At 46.5% G+C, this 26,191-nt stretch overlaps 1 protein-coding gene across 2 annotated transcripts in view; it reads right to left on the bottom strand.

The window, feature by feature from the left end:
* The window catches only part of WWC1 (WW and C2 domain containing 1), a 202,447-nt gene that overhangs the window by 26,486 nt on the left and 149,770 nt on the right, over positions 1-26,191 (bottom strand). For both annotated transcript variants that reach the window (XM_004371223.1, XM_004371222.1), the window contains exons 10-17: positions 20,681-20,770; positions 19,348-19,883; positions 16,074-16,182; positions 15,650-15,730; positions 14,844-14,930; positions 12,179-12,371; positions 4,332-4,484; positions 907-998 (exon numbers count right to left, since the gene is read on the bottom strand). In XM_004371223.1, coding sequence (XP_004371280.1) covers positions 907-998; positions 4,332-4,484; positions 12,179-12,371; positions 14,844-14,930; positions 15,650-15,730; positions 16,074-16,182; positions 19,348-19,883; positions 20,681-20,770 — 1,341 coding nt within the window. The remainder of the gene's footprint in view (positions 1-906; positions 999-4,331; positions 4,485-12,178; positions 12,372-14,843; positions 14,931-15,649; positions 15,731-16,073; positions 16,183-19,347; positions 19,884-20,680; positions 20,771-26,191) is intronic.

Here is a 26,191-nt window from a genome sequence, read left to right on the forward strand (position 1 = left end):
ATCTTAGATTTCAATACTATTGTTTTGTTTTCATTCATTTCATTTTCTAGCTAGCTTCCAAGGCAGATTTGGCTTACTGTGAACACAGTATCCATTCCTAATTTCTTTCTTACTAACAGAACTCTGATTTATGTACCTAACAAACCTTATTTCCCAGGCTCCCTTGCAGTTAGGTAGGTCATGAGGCTAAGCTTGGCCAATGAAAAGCAAGAAGTTGCTGGGTGGCACTTTCAGGAAAACTCCTTGGTAAAGGTGCATAGGCACACCCTTTTGTCCTTCCTCTTTCCTGATGCCTGGTGGACCTGATGGCTGGCGACCCAGCAGCCATCTTGGGCTAAAGGCAGCCTTGATGATGGAAGTCACGCAGTAAGGAAGAGGGAGTAAACAGAAAGAGGGAAGGAGCCTTGGTTTCTAGAACACCCTGAAGCTACCAAATGAGCCTTGGACTGCCTCTTCCCATTCTTCTTTTTATGTAAGACATAAATAAACTTCTACCTTATTTAAGTCTGTTATTTCTATATTCCTACCCATCAAATGCAATTCCTTACCAAGGCAACTTTAGTTTGTAGCAAACTAAACTTAACTTCCATTTATAGTAATATAAAGTTGCTTAAATTTTTTAAAATAAAAATAAATGTAAGACCATCAAGGCAAAGATTAATGTGAAATGTTATATAAGGTGTGAAATAGCATGGGTGACAGGTACGTGGAACACAAATATGACAAATTAGGAAGGGATTTTGGGAACCATTGTACCAGGTTATATACTGCCTGGCTGCCTGTAGAGCGGGTCTCAGTTTTCCCAGGGGAATCCTTCTCTTGACTGCCCTGGTGTATGAGGATCTCATCCCTGGTCTCAAGTCCAAGCCAGGCCCATTCCTGAGGCCCAAGGGAAGCCTCACTCACCAGCTGTCTTCCAGGGTCCGTGTGCTGCTCCTTTCCTCCTGTCTCTTCTCCAGCTCCACCGCTGTCTGTTCCAACAGAGCAGATATGGCATCCTGCAAAGACAAAGGCTGATGGGTTCATCTGGTGTTCCGTGAACTTTGTCCTATCTGGCAGGAATCAGGGTTTCTCACAGCTGTGACTCTCCCCATGAACTGAGGGTAAAACTGAAGACTAGAGTGGTTAAGTGTCTTGCCCAAGGTCACTTATAAATTAAAAATCCTGCCCTTAGTTCTTCAAACTGGCAGTTCTCCGGCGACTAACTCCTGTACATACAGACTTACTCAGCAGAATTTTGAGATAGCAAAGTTTAGTAGTCAAGCGAGACAGAATTATAGATCTCTGGATGTAAAGAGATCATTGTGTAGTCAGGGAGACCAACACACGAATCATCAATAACGAAACAATGTGATAAAGGTGATGAGAGAGAGCAGGATTAGATGTATGGGGACAGAGGCATAGCGGCAAAGCCAGCTTGGGGGTTGCATTCTGGAAAGGCTTGCTGGAGGAAGTACATCTCCACTGAAAGGGACTTGCAGTGGGGAAGTCTGTGTGACTTGAGAAAGTTATTTAACCACTCTGAGACTCAGTTTCCTCTAATAGCTACTACAAAAGGTTGTTAGGAAGATCAATTGAAAATATATATAAAAGGTATCTGGAAGAGTACCTAGCACATAATTGACACTCAATAAATGGCAGTTAACAGTAAAGCAAAAAAAACAGTAAAGCACACGGTTAACTGGCAATTATCCTTGGTAGTGTGGGCCAGAGTCTCGATAATCCCTGAAATTTTCTTTTGGGGAAGGAAAGAGGAAATTGAAATTGATTGAAGGCCTGGAATCTGCCAGGTACCATTTTCCATGGCTTAGGTGTAGTATCTTATTTAATTTTTGCAGCCATTCTGAGAGTAGGATGTCATGGATTGAATTGTGTCCCCCTAAAATATGTGTCAGCTTGGCTAGGCCATGATTCCCAGTATTGTGTGGTTGTCCTCCATTCTGTGATCTGATATCCTCCATTTTGTGATGTGTTATAAATCCTGGGTTCTATGCCTGTGGTTATGGTCCCATTTGGGAGTGAGCTCTCTGTTATGTTAATGGGGCAGAAGTAGGTCATGTTAATGAGGTTTAGGGTGGGATGCAACACCCTTAGTCAGGTCACAGCCCTGATCCTGTTTAAGAAGAGTTTCCCTGGGCTGTGGCCTGCATCACCTTTTATTTACAAGAGATAAAAGGAGAGGGAAGGAAGCAGAGGAGGGACCTCCTATGACCAAGAAAGAAGAGCTGGGAGCAGAGCACATCCTTCGGACCTGGGATCCCTGTGCTGAGAAACTCCTAGGCCCAGAGGAAGATTGATGACAAGGACCTTCCCCTGGAGCCGATAGAGAGAGAAAGCTTTCTCCTAGAGCTGGCACCCTGATTTTGGACTTAAAGCTGCCTAAACTGTGAGAGAATAAATTTCTGTTTGCTAAAGCCATCCACTTCTGGTATTTCTGTTATAGCAGCACTAGATAACTAAGACACAGGAGTTAGAATTCCCTCGAGAAACGGGAATGAGGAAACTAACATGCCTAGGGTTGGTGTTACTTACCCAAGGTCATGCATTAGTAAGTGAAGGAGTCTGCTTTCAAGAGCTTGGTCAGCTTTGATGGCTCACTGTCTCCTTTTTGGAGTGAGAGAGACTTAGGTTTGAGACCTATCTTTGTTGCTTATTCCATTTATGTCCTTAGATGTTTCAGTTAACTTTCTGAGCCTTGATAAACTGCATGTAATAAATAGGGCAGTGTCTAACATGAAAGGAAATGCAAATAATAATAATGATGATGATGATGATGCTGAAAGAGGAGGAAGAAAAGGAGGAAAATAATAGATTTAATTCTTAGCCCTTATCCTTACCTATATGACCCAGCCTGTCCCTTCCATTGAAATTCTGGACAGTGACTTACAAAGTAACCAAGTACTGACAGAGAGAAGGAGCACTACAGAGAATTGTAAGACAACCTGGATTCCAAACACATTCTGTTTGGCTTTTTGATATGACCAGGACCCAGGAATTAGGACCCCATATGCTGTGACACTCTATGCCCAAGGGTAGTCTATTTGGCCAGCAGATGTAGGCTTTCCAAGTACAGGAAACCATTTAAGGATATTTTAATAGGTTAAAATATACTGCACCCACATAGAAACAATACATATTTTATAACCAAAAATAGGCAAATGTGAGATTAACAAAAATTAACATTTATCATGTACTGACCAAGTGCTCTTTACATGTATTTTTTCAAATCTTCCTAATGATCATTCTAGACTCATATTAGACATAAAAACAGAGGCTCAGAGAGGCGAAATGAATGATTGCTGTTATCCAACTAACACACTCAGATCTTTTGACTCTAAGGCCTTGTCCTTCCCATGACTTCCTGTTGCCTCTTATATAAGGCCCCCCCAAGTATCTTGCAGGAGTCCTGGTGGTGCAGTGGTTAAACACTCGGCTGCTAACTGAAAGGTCAGCAGTTCAAACCCACCAGCTACTCTGAGAGAAAGATGTGGCAGTCTGCTCCTGTAAAAATTACAGCCTTGGAAACCCTATGGAGCAGTTGTACTCTGTCCTATAGGGTCACTATGAGTTGGAATTCACTTGATGGCAAGAGGTTAGAAAGGCTATGTATCTTGCAGGGGGCGTGGTGGTTCAGTGACAGAACTCTTGCCTTCTATATGGGAGACCTGGGTTTGATTCCTGGCCAATGCACTTCATGCACAGCCATCACCCATCTGTCACTGGAGGCCTGTGTGTTGCTAAGATGCTGAACAGATTTCACTGGAGATTCCAGATTAACGTGAACTAGGAAGAAAGGCCTGGTGATCTACTTTTGAAAAATCAGCTAATGAAAACCCTATGGATCACAGTGGTATGATTCTCAACTGGTTGTAGGGATGGTGCAGGACCAGGCAGCACTATGTCCTATTGTGTATGAGGTTGCCATGAGTTAGGGGCCAACTCAATGGCAGCTAACAATAACAATATATCTTGCACGTAGTAAGTTCTCTCAATAAAGGCTAATTTTCTATCTTTCATACACTTCTCCCTACTTTTCCACTTAATTAAAAAAAATCCTGAATTAAGATTTTCATCATGCAAGTTTAGTTAGGAAAAACCCAAGGCTATGAAGCAAATGCACAGAAGGGAGCCAAGTGCACACAGGGAGCTACCTGACCCTTAGCAGAGCCCACTCCTTCCCTGTCCTCCCCTCCTTCACACCATGACCACCCTCTACTCCATTTCCCAAACTCTGGTGCCCAACCATCTCCAGTCCTGGGAGAAGCATCCCCATTCCTGCATCCAGGGGCTGCATGTGTGGGAGGATGGAGCAGATCTGGGTCCAAGCTCACCGTGCTCTCAGGTCCCAGGGAGGGTCCAGTAGCTCTCCCTGGTTTAGGCTCTCTGTTTTGTTTCTTCAAGTATTTGTAGCTCAGGAGGTTGTACCAGCGAGTTGACCTCTCCCCAGACCGACAAACGTCAGCCAGGCTGATCTGGGCGCCCCCCTGTCGAGGATGGGAAAAGGGAGAATATTAGCAAGGAAGAAAAGGTATTCTGGGGAATTTGGCTCTGGAGATAGTATGGAAAACACCACTCTAGGTGGGATGAGAAATCCCTGGGTGGTGTAAGCAGTTAACACGTTTGGCTGCTAACCAAAAGGTTGGCAGTTCGAGTCCATCCATTCGTGCCTCAGAAAAAAGGCCTGGTGATCTACTTCTGAAAAATCAGTCATTGAAAACCCTATGGAGCACAGTTCTATTCAGGCACACATAGGGTTGCTGTGAATCGGAATCCATGCAACAGCAACTAGTAAAAAAAGGTGAGATAGAGGTTTTCTGGGAGGAAGAAAGGGCTAGTTGCTAACCATTTTCAGCAACTCATCATTAACTCATTCACACACATACTCATTCACTGGCTTACTCACTCATCAAATCTTTACTGAGTACCTATCCTATGTTAATCACACTGAGCACCAGGTACTGGGGAAAAATGATGGTTCCCACACGGTTCCTGCTTCTTGGAGCTACTAGTCTCCCAAGGAACTTAGATGTTGAAAAAATAATTAATTGCAAGTAAGATGAAAACTGTTCAACCTTATCCATAATAAGAAAAATAAAAACTATACTGATACATCATTTCTCCCTCAGCAAATCTGCAAAAATGCAAAAATTTGACATCATATTCTGTTGTTGGTGAGGTGATGGGGAGATATGCCACTCTCTCACCTTGCTAGTGGGAATGCAAAATCCAGAAACCCTATGGAAGAAATGTGGGAATATCTAGCAAAATTATGGATGCATTTTACCCTTTGAGCCAGCAATCTCATGAGTGGGTGTGCATTGCACAGATAGACCTGCTCAAGTACAAAATGACCCATGAATAAGATTATTCGTTTTGGCCCTCTTTGTAATAGCAAAAGATTTTAAACAACTCAAGGGTCCAATAATAGGGGATTGGTTGAATAAACTGTAATACAATGGAAGGAGGGCATCATCTTAGGTGAAGTACAAGAAGGGCATGGGAGACTCTCAGTGAGATGCATTGGCACAGTAGCCGCAATGATGGACTTGAATATGCTGGTGATCATGAGGACTGGGCAGTGTTTCGTTCTGTTGTGCATAAGGCCACCATGAGTTGGTGTTGACTTGATGGCACCTAATAATAACAACAACAAGTGTAAAAAAAAATGAGGAAGATCTCTAGGTACTAATGTGGAAAGATCTCCAAGCTATACAAGAGAAAAAATAGCACGGTGCAGAGCAGAATATATAGCATGTTACTGTCATAGACTGAATTGTGTCCTCCAGAAATACCTGTCAACTTGGCTAGGTCATGATTTCTAGTATTGCATGATCATCTACCATTTTGTCATCTGATGTGATTTCCCTATGTGTTGTAAATTCTATCACTATGAGGTAATAAGATGGATTAGCAGCAGTTATATTGATGAGATCTACAAGATTAGATAGTATCTTAAGCCAATCTCTTGAGACATAAAAGAGAGAAGCGAGCAGAGAGACATGGGGACCTCATACCACCAAGAAAGCAGTGCTGGGAGCAAAGTGTGTCCTTTGGACCTGAGGTTCCTGTGCTGAGATGCTCCAAGACCAAAGGAAGACTGATATATCACAAGGACCTTCCTCCAGAGCCGACAGAGAGAGGATGCCTTCCCCTGGAGCTGGCACCCTGAATTCGGACTTCTAGTCGACTGGACTGTGAGAGAATAAACTTCTCTTTGTTAAAGCCATCCACTTGTGGTATTTCTGTTATAGCAGCACTAGATGACTAAGACAGCTACTTTCTGTACAAAAAAATTAAGGAAGGGATAAGAATATATATATATCACCAATTCTGAGGTGCAAGGGATAGTGAACATGATCATATGTGCATATTTGTAACAAAACATAATGGAAAGATAAGGAAGAAACTAATCAAAGTGGTTCTCTATACAGGGACTGGAGTGGAGGGGGTAGAGTGGGGTGGGGGAAACAGGATTTCTCTTCATTAAACCTTTCTATGCAGTTTTTCTTTGAATCATGTAAATGCATACCTTAAGATGAGAACTGAAACAAATTAACCTCACTGAGTATAACCTCATAGAGAAAGGATGTATTTCAAGTGACTTAACATTTTTACCACACATTCTTAGTGGAAAGAACTACAAAATAATTTTAATCATTTTTTAGAGGCTTTATTATTTCAATATGCCCTGTTTAAGGAACTCTGGGGGAGAAAGACTTGGTGATCTGCTTCAGTAAAGATTACAGCCTAGAAAACACTATGGGACAGTTCTACTCTGTCCTACAGGGTAGCCATGAGTCGGACTCGATGGCACCTAACAAAAAATAACACGTCCTTTTTTGAAGATCCCTGATCAGGTTTGGGGTTGAGCTCCTTTACCTTGCCCAAACACACCAGTGGATGCGTCAATGAGAGGTACCAATACCAAAAGCCAGTTTGCAATGTGGGTCAATAGCCAAGCAATGGCACAGGATGATGCCTGGAACCAGGAGAGAACCCTTCACTCCACCTAAGATCCTTTCTTCTAGTTTCTCCTTCTATCAGGATATATCGGAGCATGTCATGGATTACAATACATCTGGACACTAAAGGTAATTTCTGAGAGAACAGTGGCGAGTAGATGGAGGAAATAATAATGTTGATACTTCATTTGTTCAGCACCAGCTTCTCCTAAATGGGGAAAATACCTCCTGCCTGTGGGGGCTGTTGTGTCAACTAGAGCCAATTCAGGTATAAAGTGCCTGGTACATTATAGGGAGCTAGAATACATGTAAATATACACAAGTATATGTACATTACTCATTTATTCATTCAATAAATATTCCAAGTCCCTCTCAGACACTGGAGCTGCATAAATATTTAAGACATGATTCTGCTCCCAAGGGGCTCACAGTTTCCTGGGAGGGGGAGGAAATACCACAGATATTACAGTTCAGAATACAACAGGCTATGTTTAATGTACAAAAGAAGTAAACATGATCACAGCTTTGAGGAGTGACACCTCCATTAGATCATAATTAATTCCAACAAGACACCTTGTCTACTTTGGGCTGGCTCAAGGGTATGAATGTTATCTGCCTAGGCAGACTGGATCTCTAGGTGGTACAAATGGTTTACATGCTCAGCTGCTAACAGGGAGGTTAGAGGTTCGAGTCCACTCAGAGGCACCTTGGAAGAAAGACCTGTGATCTACTTCCAAAAAATCAGCCTTTGGAAACCTTACGGAACACAGCTCTACTCTGACACACTTGGGGTCACCATGAGTCAGAACCAACTCCATGGCAACTGGTAACTTGAAGGCAGATTGGACGCACTTTGAGGGTATTTACATATTCATTCACTCATTTATTCATGAAATGTAAATTTCCTGAGTAGCATCTATGTGCCAGGCACTGTTCTAGGTGCTGGGGATACAGCAGGGTTACGGCAGATCAATGCCTCTGCTCCCATGAGCTTCCATTCGAGTCAGAGGGAAACAGATAAACAAATCAGTAAGTAAACTAAATTTTGCGTTTCATTGAATCTAAGATTCCATCAATTACAAAGTGCACTATTATTTTATGCCCCACGAAGAGAGAAAAATAGTTGCCAATTAAACTATGACCTGTCATCTTGCTTTCAGAGATGATAATGTAAAAAAAAGTGTATTCTCAATCTATGAGATACAGTAGAATGTTAGATGATGAGAAGTGCTGAGAGAAAAATACAGGAAAAGGGATAAAGGAGTGGAGAGGGGAATGTAATTTTAAATAGGGTGAAGAAGACCTCACTGAGAAGGTGACATTTGGGTAAAGCCCAGAATAAGGCAAGGGAGTGAGTCTTGCCCATTGATATCTGGGTGAGAGAATGCCAATCGGAGGGGATAGCAAATACAAAAGCCTGGGTATGTGTGTGTGTGTGTGTTTGTGTGTGTGTGTGTGTGTGTGTGTGTGTACTAGTGTATTTAAGAAACACAAAGAGGCTGGAGAAAGAGTTTTGGAGATGAAATCCAAGAGATAGCAAGGGGCTAGGTCCTATAGGGCCTTGGAAGCCAGTCAAAAGACCCAGGTGTTGACTCTAAATGAGAAAGAGCCATCATAAAGTTTTAAGCAGAGGAATGGCATGCACTGATTTCTGTTTTCATAGGGTCACTATTGCTGGTATGGTGAGAAGAGATAAAGGGAGGCCAGGGCAGAAGCAGAAGATCAATTAGGAGATTGATGCAATAATCTGGGTGTGAGATGATTGTGCCTTGGATCAGAGGAAGTGGTGAGAAGTAGTTAGTATCTGGGCATCTTCTGAAGGTGGAGCTAAGAGTCGTTAGGATTGGGTGTGGGGTGTGAGAGAAAAAGAGGGGTCATGGAGGATTCCAAGGTCTCTGGTCTGAGTAATGGAAGGATGAGGTTGCCATCAGCTAAGATGGTGAAGACACAGGAAGAAAGATCAGGGTGTTCTTGTGGACATGTTAGTTTGAGAAGCCTATTGGACATGCAAGAGAAGATAGGCAGCTGGACACAGGAGTAGATAGATGAGCAGAGAGGCCCAGGTAGGAGATACACCCTGTGGTGGTTCTGAACGTGTGAGAGGATGATACCACCAAGGGAGTGAATGCAAACACAAACGGGGAGAAGACCAAGGACTGAGCCCTGGGGCACTCTGACATACTGAGGTCAGGGAAATGAGGAAGAATCAGCAAGGAGACAAAAAGAGAGAAGCCCGTGATGTGGGAAGAAAGCTGGAGAGTGAGGTGTCCAGGAAGACAAGTCAGGACAAAGGGTGTTGAGGAAGATGGAATGAGCAATTATGCCAAACACAGTCGACACGCTGAGAAAGGTGAGGATAGAGAACTGATCACTAGATTTAGTAACAAAGAGGTCACTGATGACCTTGATGAGCACCTTGATGAGGGGAGTGGTACAGGTGAAAGCCTAGTCGGGAAGGGATTAAAGAGAGAACGGTAAATACCGCTTTCAAGTTTTGTTATTAAAAAAAAGGAAAGAAACAATTCAGTAGATGGAGGTAGAAATGGTGCCAAAAAGGTTTATTTTTTAAGCATGGGAGAAATAATAGCATATTGGTATATTGATGGAGTCCCTGGGTGGTGCAAACAGTTAACATGTTAGGATGCTAACTGAAAGGTTGGTGGTTTGATTCTACTCAGCGGCACCTTGGAAGAAAGGCCTGGCAATCTACTTCCAAAAAATCAGCCATTGAAAACCCTATGGAGCACAGTTCCACTCTGACACACGTGGGGTTGCCATGAGTCGGAGACGACTCCATGGTAACTAGTATTTTACTGGTTTTGGTATACTGATAGGCTAGATCCAACTGAGGAAGGAAAATTGAAGACAGAGGAGAGAGCAAAAGAATAACTGTTGAAGTGATGTTCTTGAGAAGGGATGGAGAGGTTGGCTTTAGACAGGAGTGGGAAAGGCCCATTCTTAGAAACTGCAGAAATCGCAGAACCTACAAGAGCTGTCTTCTGATTCCTTCTACTCTCTCATGGATAGAGAAGCAAGACAGCGGAGAGTAAGGATGGGGGAAGAATTACTGGAGTTTTCAGGAGAGAGGAGAAGATATGTATTAGTCATCTTGACGAATGGGACAGTAGATGGTCTAGGGAAGAAAATATAATTGCTGGGCAGTATTAAGGGACCATTTGAGGGTAGTGATTATTTTAAAATGAGAGTCCACAGCATGACTGTGTGTGTTTTTCTCTAATTGCACAGTAGAGGGGAGGTGGATGGTTCACTTTGACAGGGTTGGGGCTCTGTCAAGTGAGTGAGAGACAAGGGAGCAAGGGAGCATGGGAGGGAGGCGTTGCAATGACTGACTATGGAATATAAGTAGGACCTGGGAACGGGGCTGGCTTAGCAGAACCCGAGATGTGTGTACCGATCTAAGCAGCCAGGTCATGGGCACCAAGGGCCCACTGGAAAGCTTGTGACCCTTGTTATGCCATGCTGAAACACTTGCAAGAACTGTTGTCTCTAACACTGGGGAAGACAGATCATGTATTCCCAAAGCCCATTATCTAGGCCTAGGGACATGAGAGACGCTCACAGTAACGCCCTGAGAGGTAGTGTAGTGCAGTGGTTACACATAAGGAAGCTGGAATCTATGTTCAAACCCAAGCTTCTCCACTTATGAGCTGGATGACCTGGTCAGGTTACTTAGCCTTTCTGGGTCTTGATCCCTTATCTGTAAAATGGAGGGAATACTCGTACTTCTTCCTAGAGATGTAGTGAAGATTAAATGAGATACTACACGCTAAGTTCTTAATCCAGCACTAGACACACAGAAACTCTCAATACTGGTACTATTGTTGCCTGGGTGATAAAATGGTTTAAAACAGACATGGGATCCCACAACCCTGGCAGCGCAGGGGAGATTCTGTGTGGCTCTGACAAGCCCTTTCTCCTCCTGTCTCACTTCCTCTCCTCCTCCAGCCACCAGAACACGACAGCCTGACACTCTGCATCCCCACAGGATACAGGAAAGCAGGTTTCCCATGGGCCACAGATGGAGACAAGCCACAGAGCGATGAGCGCTTTGGCTGCTGTCATGGCAACCAGCAATGGCCAGACTTCAATTAGGAAGGAGGAATAAAAGGCATCCAATTAGGAGAAGAAAATAGGATTGATCTCTTCTCATTTAGGAATACCCAGGGCTGGGGAAACACTTCAGCAGAGGATCTGGGTTTGGAAAAGCATTCTGCTCTGTCATTCAATGTCCATCACACTTGCCAAACCCTTCGAGTCGCCACTCCTACCTGGCCACTGACTGAGATCCCTATGTGTTCCCAGGGAGCACTGTGCTGGCTCCTCTGTGCCCACAATGAAAACACTTATCACCAACAACTAAATGGCATCAGGGTTAACAAAGCCCTTCACTTCTTTGAATTCATGTGTACGCCCCTGAGTAGCTGCATATTCCCATTTTACAGATGAGAAAGCTGAGCCACATGCCCAAGGCCATACGACAAGTAAGTAGTAGAGCAGGAATCTGCATTCAGGTCTGTGTGACTCTAAGGGCATGGCTTTCTCAGGATGTGACAGTCCCCACAGCTCCTTCCTCTCTAACCCTGACCCCTGCCAATGGGGTGAGGAAGAGGAAGCTGGTGTAGCTCACTTTCATTGAGGGGACTGGAAATGGCCCATTCATTGAGAACCTACTATGTGTTAGGCACTAGAGTCAGTGCTTTACATTAACCCTTACAACAACTCCTCTAGTGGGCATCAGGTAGGTATTATTATTTCCATTTTATGGATGAGAAAACTGAGGACTGGAAAGGTTAAGTAACTTGCTCAAGGTCACCAAGCTACATAGAAAGTGGTAAGGGTGGGATTTGAACTCCTGTGTGCTTGTTCTCATTATTTTGTACTTCTTGTTCAATCTCTAATGCTATACAGTAAAACTGTGGTATGTGGCTGTCATCTTCCAGGGTCTAGCAGGTTAAAAAGCACTTTCAAGTCTAATACTCTTTTTCCCATGAATGGTGCTCCCCCCATTGCCCTAATAAGTCTGAGAACACTTCACCTGTGGAAGAGTCTCTCTCCGTAGAACCCAAGATGACCTGGACTGACACCACAACATGTGTCCCCTTCACACTGCCTCACTGGAGCTCAGGGTGAACCAATCCCCAGAAGGACTGGCAGACAGATGGACAGATAAGCAGACAGACAGACATGGTCCTTACCAGGCACTCCTCCAGATGGCTCCTGTCAGTGGTACAGACATCGACTCTTAAGGTCTTCTGGTGAAGGGCTGGGTAGGACACAGACACCCAGAACACCTCATTGAACACGAGGGTATCCGAGGCATCCAGGGGCCGGGTCCGGAACAGGCAGGTTGTGCTTTCAGAGCAAGGAAGGATAGCCACGCGAATGTTCCTAGAGAGAGACAAGAAATACAGGAGCTTGGGTCAGCCCGGGGCCAGGGGCTGATGCACTGAGTTAAATAGCTGCTGAAAATCTCCAAGAAAACTACAGTGGATGAAAGTTGTAGAATTTCTCAAGTTACATAAATATTTGGGAGGGAGGTAGGAAGGGTCCTAAGGATAACACCTTGCTCTTCCTTCCCCTGAATCCTCCAGAACCTTAGAATCTCAAAGCACACGGAGCCTGAGGCCAACAGTGTGCAAACTTCAGTGTGGAGAAGGATCACCAAGGCTGCTTGTTAACATTGAGGACTCAGCGTTCATTGAGAGAAATAGGCCCCTCATATGCAGCTGGTGGAAGGGCAAGATGCTACAGCCCCTGCAGAGGGCAACTACCTAATTCTAAGAAAATTACAAATGCATTCGCCCCTTGACCCAGACATCTCATTTCCAGACACTATTCCACAGGTACCCTTGCACAAGAACCACTCAGATGTGCAGGTTATTCATTTTGGCACTCTGGCACTGAAAACAACCCAACCGTCCAATCTTGTCTTCCTTCTGCTCTGCCTGTGTTCCTGTCTTCCTTCTTTCCCCGTGTCTCACCCCCAGCTCCTGGCTGGGTGCAGACCACAGAAATATAAGCTCCTGTTGCTGCCCTCAAGAACTTATGGTTTAAGGATGTAGAGCATAATTCTAACTCACAAAAAAAAAAAGAGACCAGATTTACTGGCCTAAAGGAGACTGGAGAAACCTCGAGAAGATGGCCCCCAGACACCCTTTTAGCTCAATGGTGAAGTTACCTCCGAGGTTCACTGTTCAGCCTGGGAGCGGACAGCCCTGTAAAACCAAATGAGACTAACGAGGTACAGGAGTCCGGTGACAAGGGCCAGAAGGCAGAAGGGGAGAAGAAAGCTGGTGATAGGGAACCCAAGGTTGAGTAAGGATATTGTTGATGTGTTGTGAGATTGTTAACCATTGTCATAGGGCAACATTTATAGTAACTGTTAAATGAGAAACTATTTTGTTCTGTAAGCCTTCATCTTAAGTGAGAATAACAGCACAATTGGAAGAGCGTAGTCAATGTCACTGAACTGTGTATGTAGAAATTTTTGAAACGGTGTATCTTTGACTATGTGTGTTTTCACCAAAAACAAAAAAAAAAAGGTTGAGAATTTAGAGGGTTAATATGTTGTGGGGTTGTTAACCAATGTCATAAAACAATATGTGTACTACTGTTTCATGAGAAACTATTTGTTCTGTAAGCCTTCACCTGAAGTACAATAAAATATATAAAAAAAAAGAACTTATGGTTTAGTTACATCTCACTTCTAGACACTATCCCACAAATGCCCTTGGGTAAGTACCACTGAGATTTGGAGACGGAGAAAACTTGTAGGCATATAGATAAGAGCGATAAAACAAAAAAACAGTCTACAATGGGAAGGACCAGCATGCAGACAACGCAGGTGTTTGCCATACTATTGACATCAGGATAAGAGAAGCACAGTGATTGGAACTGACCCTTGAAAATGACAGATCTGTCTCTTTATAGATAAAAGGGCCCCTGACCATTCTTTTTCATGAGGCTTGAAGTTCATGAAGGCACCAGGTCCATGAAGGCTTTGCTCACCATCTTGCTCCTAGTGCTGGCCTATGGTCGGGATCAGGACATACTTATGAAGGAAGTGAAACTGTCCAGAGTGCTTCTCTTCGTAGCTAGCATATCTGTCATTGTGCCTATGTCCACATTAGCAACACTGACATTTCATATCATGGTGGTGGTGGTGGTGTTAGTTACTGTCAAGTGGGCTCTGAGTCATGGCAACCTTACGTATAACAGAATGAAATGTTGCCCCAGTTCTGCACCACCTTCATGATCATTGGTATGTTGGAGTCCATTGTTAACAGCTCTTGAGTTAATCCTACTTATTGAAGGCTTCCCTCATTTTCTCTGACCCTCTACTTTACCTAACATCATGTCCTTTTCTAGTGTTTGGTCTTTCCTGATGACATGTCCAAAGTAATGCAGTCAAAGTCTTGTCATCCTCACTTCTAAGGAACATTCTGGTTGTATTTCTTCTAAGACTGATTGGTTTGTTCTTCTGGCAATATTCTTTGCTGACACCACAGGTGAAATGCATCAATTCTTCTTCTTTCTCCCACTTTTGCATGTATATGAGGTGACTGGTTAGATGCACCTTAGTCATCAAGGTGACATCTTTGCGTTTTAAAACTTTAAAGAGGTCTTTTGCAGCAGATTTGCCCAATGCACTATGTCGTTTGATGTCTTCACTGCTGCTTCCATGGAGGTTGATTGTTGATCTAAGTTGAATGAAATCCTTGACAACTTCAATCCTGGTCATAGGCACTAAATACTAACAATGTGTCACTGTCAGAGCAGGACAGAGCAAGAGTGTGCTCCCCAGGGACGACAGGCAGAGAGTGAGAGGATACTATACAGCCTGTGCAGCAACATACTCACACTTTCTGGTCGTGTTGCAGCAACAGAGCAGAAAGGTTACTCAGCTGGATGATTAATATTGCAAATTGCTTATTCTTCTCATCATACCTGAAATGAAAATGGGCATATGGCGCACCTATTAGTAACCCATTTCACCCTCGTGTTCTGTCTCTTCTTTAATAATCACAAGATGTGGCTGTTGGCTGCTCTGGGGACTGTGCTGAGCAGACAGCACAGGCCTAGTGCATCAATGCTCAACAAGAGTGCAGGCCCAGAGGGGTCACTCGTCTGCATTTTTAAAGGGAAGTCAGAAATATGTGTGAAATGTCATGATATTTAAATGTTGGCAATTAGTTCATATTAAAAAATAGTTAAGTCGTCCTCTGTCAAGAGAAAAGAGAGAAAAAAAATTAAAAAAAACGTTTGCCTAGCCACCAAATCTGGGCTGCAATCCCCACAGGTCAACTTCCACCCAGCTCACTGAGACCTGGAGGGGGATGGTGGAAGACAAACGCCACAGCAATCATGAACAAATAGAGCAAGAGTCAGGGGGTCTCAGTGCTGGTTCTGCCCAGCTCGGTATCTTGAGGCAAGCCACAATTTCTTTCAAAACCTCATTTTTGTCATCTGTCTAATGGGGAGCTCAGAGGTGGGAAAGAGTTAGCACCCTTTTAGTTAGAAGCCCACAACTGCCAGCAAGCTCTGCTGGTTCTGCCTCCCTCACTGGGCAGCCGTGAAGGTAAGTGCTGGTAAAATGGTAGCCACCAAGAGGGGTCACTGGCCAGAACTGTCTCCTCTCTGCTCACCCTCCCTCCTCCGTCTCTTACTTCAGGGCAATCTGAACTCGGCTTGCACCCACTGCCTCTGATTCATCACTGTCGAAAATAGCCGCTTCGGAAGCACCCAATCTGAAAGGCAACAGGAGAAAGGGACGTCAGGCTTCCCCGCAGTGGCCCAGGGCCAAGCCATTTTCCAGAACTAGGTCTCTCTCCAGGAGGGTGTACTTGGACCCCCAAGGAGAAAAGCTGGGGTCTTCTCATCTGAATCACCCCCACTCCCAGGATGAGCCGGGCTGTCTGCATCTTCTACACAGCCCCAAATAGGGCTGCGAAAGGAAGGTGGGAGGGACTCAGGAGTGGCCTCCTGGGGACCCCTCCCCACACCTCCGGGGGCTGACATCCCAGCAATCCCACAGGTGGGCTGGGTGTATTCAGAGTTCCCAGTCTACACAGACCCGGAGCCGGGACCCACCTCTGCGCGGAAGCCTCATATACACCACTGTCACCAGCCACAGACTCGTCTGACACTGCAGCCGAGACACAGGCTACGTTGAGGCCACATCCTTGGGTGACATTCACAGCTGCAGGAGGAGGGGGAGAAGGGAAGAACAGGAAGATGGGGTCAGTAACCATGATGGTGTCTTTGCGTCACACTGTGTATCGATCCTCTGCCATGACATAGTCTCACCAAATTCCAACAACCCTTAACTCTAAGGCAAGGTCTTGCTTTGCTTTGGGGTGGTGGAGGTGTTGTGTATGATTTTGTGGTTAACATCCCAACCTCTGGGGTCAAATTGCTTGGGTTCAAGTCTCAATTCCACCACTTGCTGCTTAATGACCTTGGGAAGCTGATTTGAAATCTTTAAGCCCCAGAATCCTCATCTGTACAATGGGATAATAAATCCTACCTTACAGGGCTATTGGGAAGACCAAGTGAGACCTTATAAGCGAAGTCTTTGTATAGAAACTGGTGCTGCACACATGCTCTACAAAATTCATTACCACTATCCTTACCATGGAGTCCCTTGGTGGTGTAAACGGTTAACACACTTGACTGCTAACCAAAAGGCTGGAGGTTCCAGTTCACCCACAGGTGCATTGGAAGAAAGGCCTGGCAATCTACTTCCAAAAAAATTGGCCACTGAAAACCCTATGGAGTTCAGTTCTACTATGAAACACATGGGGTGACCATGAGTCAGAATCAACTCAACGGCAACTGGAACCGGATTCTTACTATCATGTTCATCACTATGCTGATACCTTCTAGATCCATCCCTACACATCTCAGGCAAAACAACAGTCCCTGAGCCCTTGGGAGGAGCAAGGGGTGAAAAGGAAAAGATGTAAGCTCTTGCTCTCCCACTCAATCTATCCTCTCCTGCTCCTGATTCAGCTCCTCCTCTTCCCTGCCTTTAATGGAGACCCCTGAAAGTCTCTGCCTGGGGCTCCTAACCAGGCATGGGCACATGTCACACATTCCTTCCTTCCTCCCCAAGTAATGACAAGGGCATCTAAGGAGCCCTGGTGGCGCAACGGTTAAGCATTTCGCTGCTAACTGAAAGGTCAGTGGTTCAAGCCCACTATCCACTCCTCGGGAGAAAAGACCTGGCGATCTGTTCTCATAAAGATTACAGTCTAGGAAACCCTACGGGGCAGTTCTACACTGTCACATAGGGTTGCTATGAGTTGGAATCGGCTTGATGACACCTAACAACGACAGCAGGGCACCTAACAGCCCTTTGTAGCAGGGTCAAGCTACAATGATGAATAAGCCAGCTCCTGCCCCCTGTGCAGAGGGGAAGAGCAGATTCAGGCCTTTCAACCTTACAGCAAACACTTGTGGGCATTGCTGAGTGCCAGGCATTGGGGACAGATTGGCGGAGGACAAGAGCTTTCGGGGTGGAGGTGCATTGAGCCCCCGGGCTGTGGCAGGTTGGAAAGCAAGCTGGGAGAAGGCCATGCTGGCCGCGGGGAAGCTGAGTGGCCATATGGGAGAGGATTTCCCAGTCTGAGCCCCACGCCTGCTGAGCACCGCCGAGACCTCCCGCCTGCAGACCCACGCAGCTCCACCCTCCACGAAACCACTTAAGGAGATTAATTTGTCTGCTTACTGAACAGCGGCACTAATCGCTTAACCTGCTTAACATCAGAGCTCAGCCCAGCATCGCTCACTGGTGGCAAAGGCTTCTGGAGACTGCATGAAAGAAACGCACCCTGAGGCCCACGCTGGGCCCAGCCCGTTGTCCGGTCTCTCTCGGGGAGGGGAGAGGGCCCCTCTTCAGGAGGCAGCTGGGGCTGAGAGTCCCTGACTTGGCTTAACGGCCGCTAGACACGTAGCACTGTGAACCCTTCTTGAACCTCATTAGACTCTCCACCTGCCCCCCCTCTCTCCAGGGTACAATTTTCTGAAGCTTGCCACCTGCTGTAGTAGGAAGCCTGTTTTTATTTTCATCTGAGAACACTCAGCCATAGACTCTCTTCTTGATAAGGGAATTCCAGGGCTCTCCCTCACTCCTCTGCTAAGGAAATCGCTGGTATTCACCCAGCAGAGCCTTTAATTAACCAGAAAAGCTCATGACCCCTTCCTCCAGCTGGCCCTTGCACGGAACAGATAACTCTGGGCACAGCAGCAATGCTTCTGCCCATTTCTAGAACCTTAAGGATATGATGGGTCTGGCTTCTTCCTGGTGGCCTCATCAGAATCAGGCCCTTTGCAGACAGAGCCTGGCACATGTCACAGTGTGAGTTCTGGAGTAGGCTGTCCTGGCGCTGATCCCTGCTCTGCCACTTCATAGCTATGGGGCTGACCTTGGACAAGTCATTTAACCTCATCGTGCCTCACTTTCTTCATCTGTAAGATGGGGATAAAAACAGCACCTACCTTGCAGGGTTGTTGGGAGGCTTAAATGAGTTAATACATAATAGTATCTGCATCTTGTACATATGTACTCAATAAATCACAGCTATTGTTGTTCTCAGAGGTGCCAGGAAGACCAAGGAGCCCCCAGGTGAGCTCACCAAGTAATCTACTCAGTCCTGACCTCCACTCCTGTGGCCAGATGAGCTTGGCAGGGCTAGCAAGCATGGCAAGTCTCAGGAGTGAATACACTGAGCTACTTTGTGTCCTAAGAGGAGAGCAATGATGATAAAGGAGTTGGGCTCTGCTGTGAGAAAAATCTGAGCTCCAATCCCGGCTTCCCTCTTGCTGGCTGGATGACCTAGGGCAAGTGATGTCAACTCTCTGAACCTCTGTTTCTTCATCTGTTAAATGGGCATAATAGAAGTAGTAACTATCTCACCACCTAAAGCACTTGGAACATTACCCAACACATAATGCCTCCCCAATAAATATTAATTATCATGATTTATTATGTGTTTGCTGCTAAAGATGAAGAATTTTTCCCCTAATAAATCTTAGCTGTCCTTATTAGCATCATGTTTTATTTTGAAGATTCCAACCTGAATCGCAATCAAAATAAGAATGTTCTTTCTGACTCCATGCAGAATGTGAGTCAGATCACATTGTTCTGTAATTAGAATAAAACCCAAGCCCCTCCCATGGCTACCAGGCCTTCCATGACCCACACTTCACCCATTCTCCACCTTTGTTGGGTGACCCCCACCTCTGACTCACGGCTGCCCTGCACCTCTTTCACAAGGTCAGCTTTTCACAAGTCCGGCTCCTTCTCACCATTCAAACCTGACCCTCCTCCCAGTCTCCCATCCCCAGATGTGGCGCTCTCTACCTTGGCCCAACTGTTTGCCGTCCGTTCCTGGCTCCTCCAGCCGGTACCTCTCCCTGGTGCCACTGTCAAGGCTCAGTTCACAAAGAGTGGCAGTCAGCTCCACATCTTCAAAGTCCAGCGGGCTCAGGAAAGCATCTCCAGCCAGGAGGGGGTCGGTGGTGAGAGGGGAGCAGGGCGGGGATGGGGAGGACAGGGAGGAGCGGGGAGACAGGGAGGTCATGGACTTTGGGGTGCCAGACAGGGAGCGCAGGGCCTGCAGGCGGCCACCCCCCTCCGCCTTCTGGGTCTTGGCCACTTCGTCCTCATGGATGGTGGTGATGCAGCCTGAGGGCCGGAAGCCCGTGGCCCCCTCCAGGAGAAGAAGCTCCACCTTGCTCTGTAGCTCTGAGTCCAGCTGCTCGAAGGGATCGTAGTAGAGGTCGGTGAAGCTGACCGAGGTGGAGGAGTCCAGGCTGGAGGCGGCCAGGGAGCCCCGGCTGGACGTGAGCGAGCCGGGGCTGCTGCCTGAGGACAGGGACTGCATACTGCTGGAGAGGCTAGGGGACAGGGAGAGATGGAGGTGAAGACACCACACCTGGGACTTCCCGCCTAGCTCTGAAAAGCACCTGGACACTGGACCCTCATGACGGCCTCCAGGGTGGATAACACACCCTCATTTTACTGAAGAGGAAACCACCACCCTGAGAAGGCCCTGTAATCAGAAAGTGGCAGAGCTGGGAATCGAGCCCAAATCAGCTATCTTAAAAGTCCCCTTTTTTCTCTATACTTAAGTTTCCCAACCTCCTTCAGCCACATTCCATTTCATGACTGTTTTCCACATGTGAATACAAACCAATATTTCTTAATATTTTTCTTCAAATCACCTCACTTTATATACTTTAAAACACTTACTTTAAAAGAAAACTTTATATCCTAAGTGTAATTTGAAAAGCAGCATCACTTTACTATGAATAGAAGGCGATCATTAAAAAATCCAGTGGAAACAAAATGTTATTACATTCTGGCTATGTACCGTTGCCCACCAAGGTGCAGGCCTGAGGCCTACTCTCTCTGTTTTATAAAGGTGAGTTGGCAGGTATTAGGTGTCCAAGACACACTTGCACCGAACTGGGACCTTCTCTTTGGTGCTATCAGAAGGAATGAAGAGGTGAGGACCCTGTTCCTGGCTGCGTTGGTCCAAACCCAAGTCAGCTAGACTACACACCTGCTGTGCTTCTAAATGTCCACGTTCAAGCTACAGAGGACAAGGGGAAGAGAGAGCCTAGTGAGGCCACCTCAGATGCCTACGTCCAATTATTTCCAGGGAGTACTCACCCCACTGCCCACCACTCACCTTTTCAGCTGAGAGTGCAGAGTTGCTACCTGCCGAGTGGCTTCCTCCAGTTCTCTCACCAACTGGTTCCTCTTACTGTTCAACTTTAACCTGAGGGGAGAGAAGGCATGAGGGGGCTGCCTCAAGGCATTCCAGCCCTCCACCTGCCCCAAAGAAGAAGCACAGACTTACAGAAACATAACCAAGAACCTTCTGGAAGCATTTTACTATGGTGTTTGGGGGCATATAGCCTGCACATATAATCCTATAGTAATTGCTATATTCATTACCTACTGTATACTATGTACTATGCTAGGAACCTAAGGAGCCATGGTTGCGCAGTGGTTAGAGCACTTGGCTGCTAACCAAATGGTCAGGAGCTCGAACTCACCAGCTGCTCCATGAAAGAAAGACGTGGCAGTCTGCTTCCTTAACGATATACAGCCTTGGAAACCCTATGGGGCAGTTCTAGACTGTCCTATAGGGTTGCTATGAGTTGGAATCGACTACATTGCCTTAAACCATTCTCAAAATAACCCCACATGGTAGGAATGATTTTTACTGCTTTCCATATGAGGAAACTGAGGCTCTGAGAGTTAAATAATTTACTTAATGCCACAGAATTAGTTGCAGAATTAGGACTCCACTCAAAGTTCCTTTCTATCCCTCCTTCCTTCCCTCCCTCCCATCTACCCATCCATCTGTTCATCCACCATTCCATCCATCCATCCATCCATCCATCCATCCATCCATCCTTGAACTAATACTGAGTGCCTACTGTCCTTGGCACTGGGGATAAAGTGAGGCAAAACAGAACTTGCCTCTGTTCTTGTGGAGTTTACATTTGACTGGGGAAGGTGTGAGGGATAGATACCAAATAGTCAAACAAATATTTTATTAAAATACTGGTACAAGGTCCATGAGGAAAAAGTACAGGATGGTAGAAAAGAACATAACAGGAAGGATCCCATTTAGACTGGTATGTGAGCCTCTTTGAGGAGGTGACTTTGTGGCTGAGAGTGCTGTGCTCACCAGTGTCTGTGCTCTCTTCAGCTCTCTGGGCTCACAGCTAGACCATCTTTCCCAGACTCCCTTGCAAGTAGATAGGGTGGGGTGTGTGACCAAGGTCTGGCCAATGGGATGCAAGTAGAAGTGCTGTGCATCAGGACAAAGTGGTCAAAAGAAGTGAGTGTGCCTTCCCCACGGTCCCTTGGAAGGACTCTCAATGCCTAGAAGGGGAAGTGTCACAAGATGGGAAGAGCCTGGGTCCCGAATGAGCAACCACATGAAGGTGCCTGCCAACCAGGAATACCCAATGGGACATTATGGGGACACAAAATAAACTTCTGTTGTGTTAAGACACTGTGATTTTTGGGGTTGTTTCTTGCAGTAGTTAGCTTGCTCTGCCTAGTAGAGAAATTTAAGCTGATATAGTGGATGAACAGGAGTTGGCCAGGAGAAGTGCAGGGGAAAGAACATTTCAAGCAGGGAGTTTAAGCAGAGACCTTTTTCATTTTAAGATCATCATGGCTGCTGTGAGGAGAAAGGACAGGCAGCTATACACACTGCAAGGAACAGACTTAGTGTGGCTGCAGTGGTGTAATTGAGAAGGTCTGGAATAGGGTGGTGCTGGGAGACACAGAGAAGAGTGGATGGGTAGGATGTGAGGGGCGAGGCAAAAGGAGTAAATGGGGAAGACTATGAAGTTACTACCATGAGCAAGTGAATGGATGCAGATAGCACTTATTGAGATGGAACGGTTGTAGGGGAGCAGCCTGCGGGGGAGAGAAGAGTTCCATCGTGGATATGTAGACATGAAGGTGGAACAGGTGGGCAGTTGTAAAGTTGGGGGTCACCATTATGTGGATCACCACATAAATGAGATTACCATTTTAGGGTAAAATATACAGGGAAACTAAAGGGGGGGGGCGGGAGGTGGCAGAACAAAGCTCTGAGTATATACAACATTCAAAGGTTGAATGGGCTACCAACTGTCAGCAAAGGAGCCTGAGAGAATGGCACCAGAGAGCCCAGAGAAAAGTCAGCTCAGTGCGATGGAGCGTCATGGAAGCTGAGAGCAAAGATCTGCACCCAGGAATGTCTAATACTAACTCAATAACTACCCTCCTGGAGGCAAAATCCTTGCATTTGGAGGAGACTTCTGGATACAGCCCATCTCTCAGATCCCAGCTTCTCCCAAAAATCCCCCACAGAGGGCAGCTTGGGTGGGCTCCAGGGATTGTGTTGGCTCCCTCTTACTGCTGGAGTGAGTCCACTCCAAGGTCCTAGGATCTGATAGGGCAGGGGCCCATCAAGCAAGCCTGTGCCCTCATAAACTCATGACTTGGGCTGCTCTCGTGTGTCCATTAGATAAGAGGTTCTCAATGTGTTATCCACAGACCACCCATATCAGAACGGGGTGGGGGATGGGGGGCTTGTTAAAATGCATATCCCTGGGTTCTACTTAAGACTCACTGAATCAGAATGTCTAGGGACAGGTCTCAGGAATCTGCATCTTTATTAAGCATCTCAGGTGATTTTAGGCACACTAAGGTTTCTGAACTGCAGCACTGATTGGAGATTGCAAGAAGGCAGGGGTTGCGCCTTGCTCACTCAGCACCTAGCGTGGTGTTTGCCATATAAATGTGTTCAGTGATTATTTGCTGAATGGATGATTGTCTCCAATTGAAGTAGCCAAGTTCATCTGCTCTGCTGAAGGACCTGGACATTAAATCTCCCATGGTCAGATGTAGTCTACTGTTGGCCCTTTATCTCCTTGTGCCATCTTGCTAGAGAGGGGCTTTCTGACCCTGTTGCTCCATGGACTGGGGACTGTACCCCAGAACACAGCCAACCCAGCCAGGAACATGGAGCAGGGTATAATGTCCATGGAAAAACCAAACCACACCATCCCTCCACCAACACGACTAGGTCTCAAGATAGGCCCTGCAATGACGACTAGAGCTCGCTTTGTTGTTATTGTTGTTGGGTGCTGTCGAGTTGATTCTGACTCACAGTGACCCATGTAACAGAGTAGAACTGCTCCACAGGTTTTTACTGGCTGTAATCTTTATAGGAGCAGATTGCCAGATCTTTCTCCCATGGAGCCACTGGGTAGGTTTGAACCACCAACTTTTCGGTTAGCAGCTGAGCATTTAACCATCGTGCCACCAGGGCTCCTTGGAGCTTGCTCTAGACACACTGCAAACTGGTGAGGGATGGCTGGGTCTGTCCCTGGGCAGCTCCACCTGTGAAATTGCAGACAAGACAAGGGGAGCACTGGGTAGAGTGGCCGTGGGATGGCTCTTGGCCAGCTCCATCCTGGTGATTCTCTTACAGAGTCCCTCCTGGGACTGGCAGGACTGCAGCAGGCTTGGCAGATGGAGCCCTTAAATGAACAACTTCCTTGACTCTCAGTGGGATGTACCAGGCTGTGAAACTCCCTGACTGTCCACAAGAGCAGTGCCCTGAAAGGGTGTGAAGTCCGGAGTCAAAGAGCAGCTAGCGTTGCCATTTCCACCTTCCTTTTCCTCTTCTTTGTTGGGGGAAAAGCCAGAGGCATATTCTGGGAGTCAATGCAGAGTTAATGCCTTTTTGGAGCCCTGATAGGACACTGAGGGAACTAGGGGTTCGGCTGTCTTGAAGCTCTGAGCCTGAGGTGTAGCTACCAGCAGCACCTCACAGGTGGCGAGGCCTCCCCCAAGTGGTGCAGGGCTTAGCCTGCCATACGGCATACTTGCGGGATGCCTTGCACAGGCTGGGTGGCCAAGAACATATCAAGTGTGGAAGCAGCCAGGGGATCCAGAAGGTTGGGCTGGAAATCCCCAAAAGCTGTAATTCTGCACCTGGAATGCTGGTTAAAAAAAAATGAAGAGGCTGGGCTTCCTGTCAAGCCTGAGGAATCGGCCCCTGGGGTGGGGGCTGGGGTCTCACAAGCACCCTGCCTGTACACCAACTGTGAGAAGCGATGGGAAGGGGGCCACAGGGATGGAGAGGGAAGCAGGGGGCAGGGTGACAGGTGTCTGGATATCTGTGATTCTGATCTAATGGGTGATGTGAGTTTGACAGCCCTGTAGTCTGCCTTTCTTGAATGTGTCCACTCCTGTCCTTCCCAAAGGCACCTTGAATGGGAGAAACCGTTGAGTGAAGGCGAGAAGCGTAATAATTGCATTCTGAGATAGTGTGCATGTGAGACAAAGAGAAAAAGAGAAGACAGACAGACAGCCACAGATTGAAAAATAGACGCACACGCACACGCACACGCACACGCGCGCACACACACACACACACACACACACACACACAGGAACAAAGCAGAAAAACAGAGAAGGCAAAAAGACAGAACAGCAGAGTCAGAAGGTTGAACACAGACAGAGAATCATGGAGCCAGGTGCAAACAGCTGCAGATACAAAGACTCCAAGACGTCTTTCTCCTCTCCTGAAGGAGGCTTACAGGCATCAGTGATGTCCTTACCCTTCCCGTGGGCTCTCCCTTCAGGCTTCTCTTAGGGTGCCCTGACTTCCTGCCCTCATACCCTCTGGCTTCCCTACTATTGCATTTCCCCAGAGGACCTGGCCTTCTAAGACCTCCGAGTGGCCTGCTCAGTCACTGCTGAGGAATGAAGATTCTCGTTTCCTGAACTGGCTGTGTGAACTCACTACCCTAAGGGAGCAATCAGACTTTGAAAGATGGGCTTGAAGGCAATAATAAAAGGCCTTCTGAGTGGGCAGCCGCCTGTAACAAGCACGGCCTCTGGAGTCAGCAAGCCTGGGTTCTAATCCCGGCTCTGCTGCTGGGTAATACTGGGTCAGCCTCAGTTTCCTCATCTGTGAAATGAGGATTAACCTCAGATTGCTGGGAGGTTGAGATGAGATCCTGTGGGACTGGCACATAATGGAAGCTTTTGGATGTAGCATCTCTAAGTGGATCTCTAAGAGAACCTCCAGTCCTGGTTTTGAGAAACCAAAACTTAACAGCAGGCCAGAGTCTGAATTCACAACTGGCCCTAATGCCTGCCTCAGACTATATAGATATTTAAGTATATTATCCTCTTTTTCCCTATTGGGCAACTGAAGCCCATAATAACTTGCTCAGTGTGACTTAGCAAGTGGGTGGGAAGGTGGGAAGGGTGTCTCTTTAACCCAACAAGGGGTAAGGCTGCCATGAATCTGTCACATTCACCTGCTGGCTGTGAGGATGATGAAACAGCTAAGGGCTTCTGCAGGATCTGGGAGCAAGTGAGAGACTGAGGGGACTGGCACAGAGGTCAGGAAATGCATGCAAAAGCCCTGTAAGGGTCTGTCCAGGCCAGCTAACCATGTATTCTTTCAACTAACTCTAAAAGCCCAAAGGAATCCAGACACAGGTCTTGTCCCCAACGTGCCCAATCCCAGGGAAAGGAGGACAGAGGATCTTAGTGCTAAAAGAGAGAGAAGGGAAACAGAGAGAACAGTAGAGTCGGAGGGTTGAACACAGAGTATCATGGAGCCAGATATAGCTGCTAAACACCAATTATGCAAGCTCTATCCTTC

This window comes from Trichechus manatus, unplaced genomic scaffold (assembly GCF_000243295.1).
Source record: "Trichechus manatus latirostris isolate Lorelei unplaced genomic scaffold, TriManLat1.0 scaffold00011, whole genome shotgun sequence".
NCBI classification, from domain to species: Eukaryota; Metazoa; Chordata; class Mammalia; order Sirenia; family Trichechidae; genus Trichechus; species Trichechus manatus.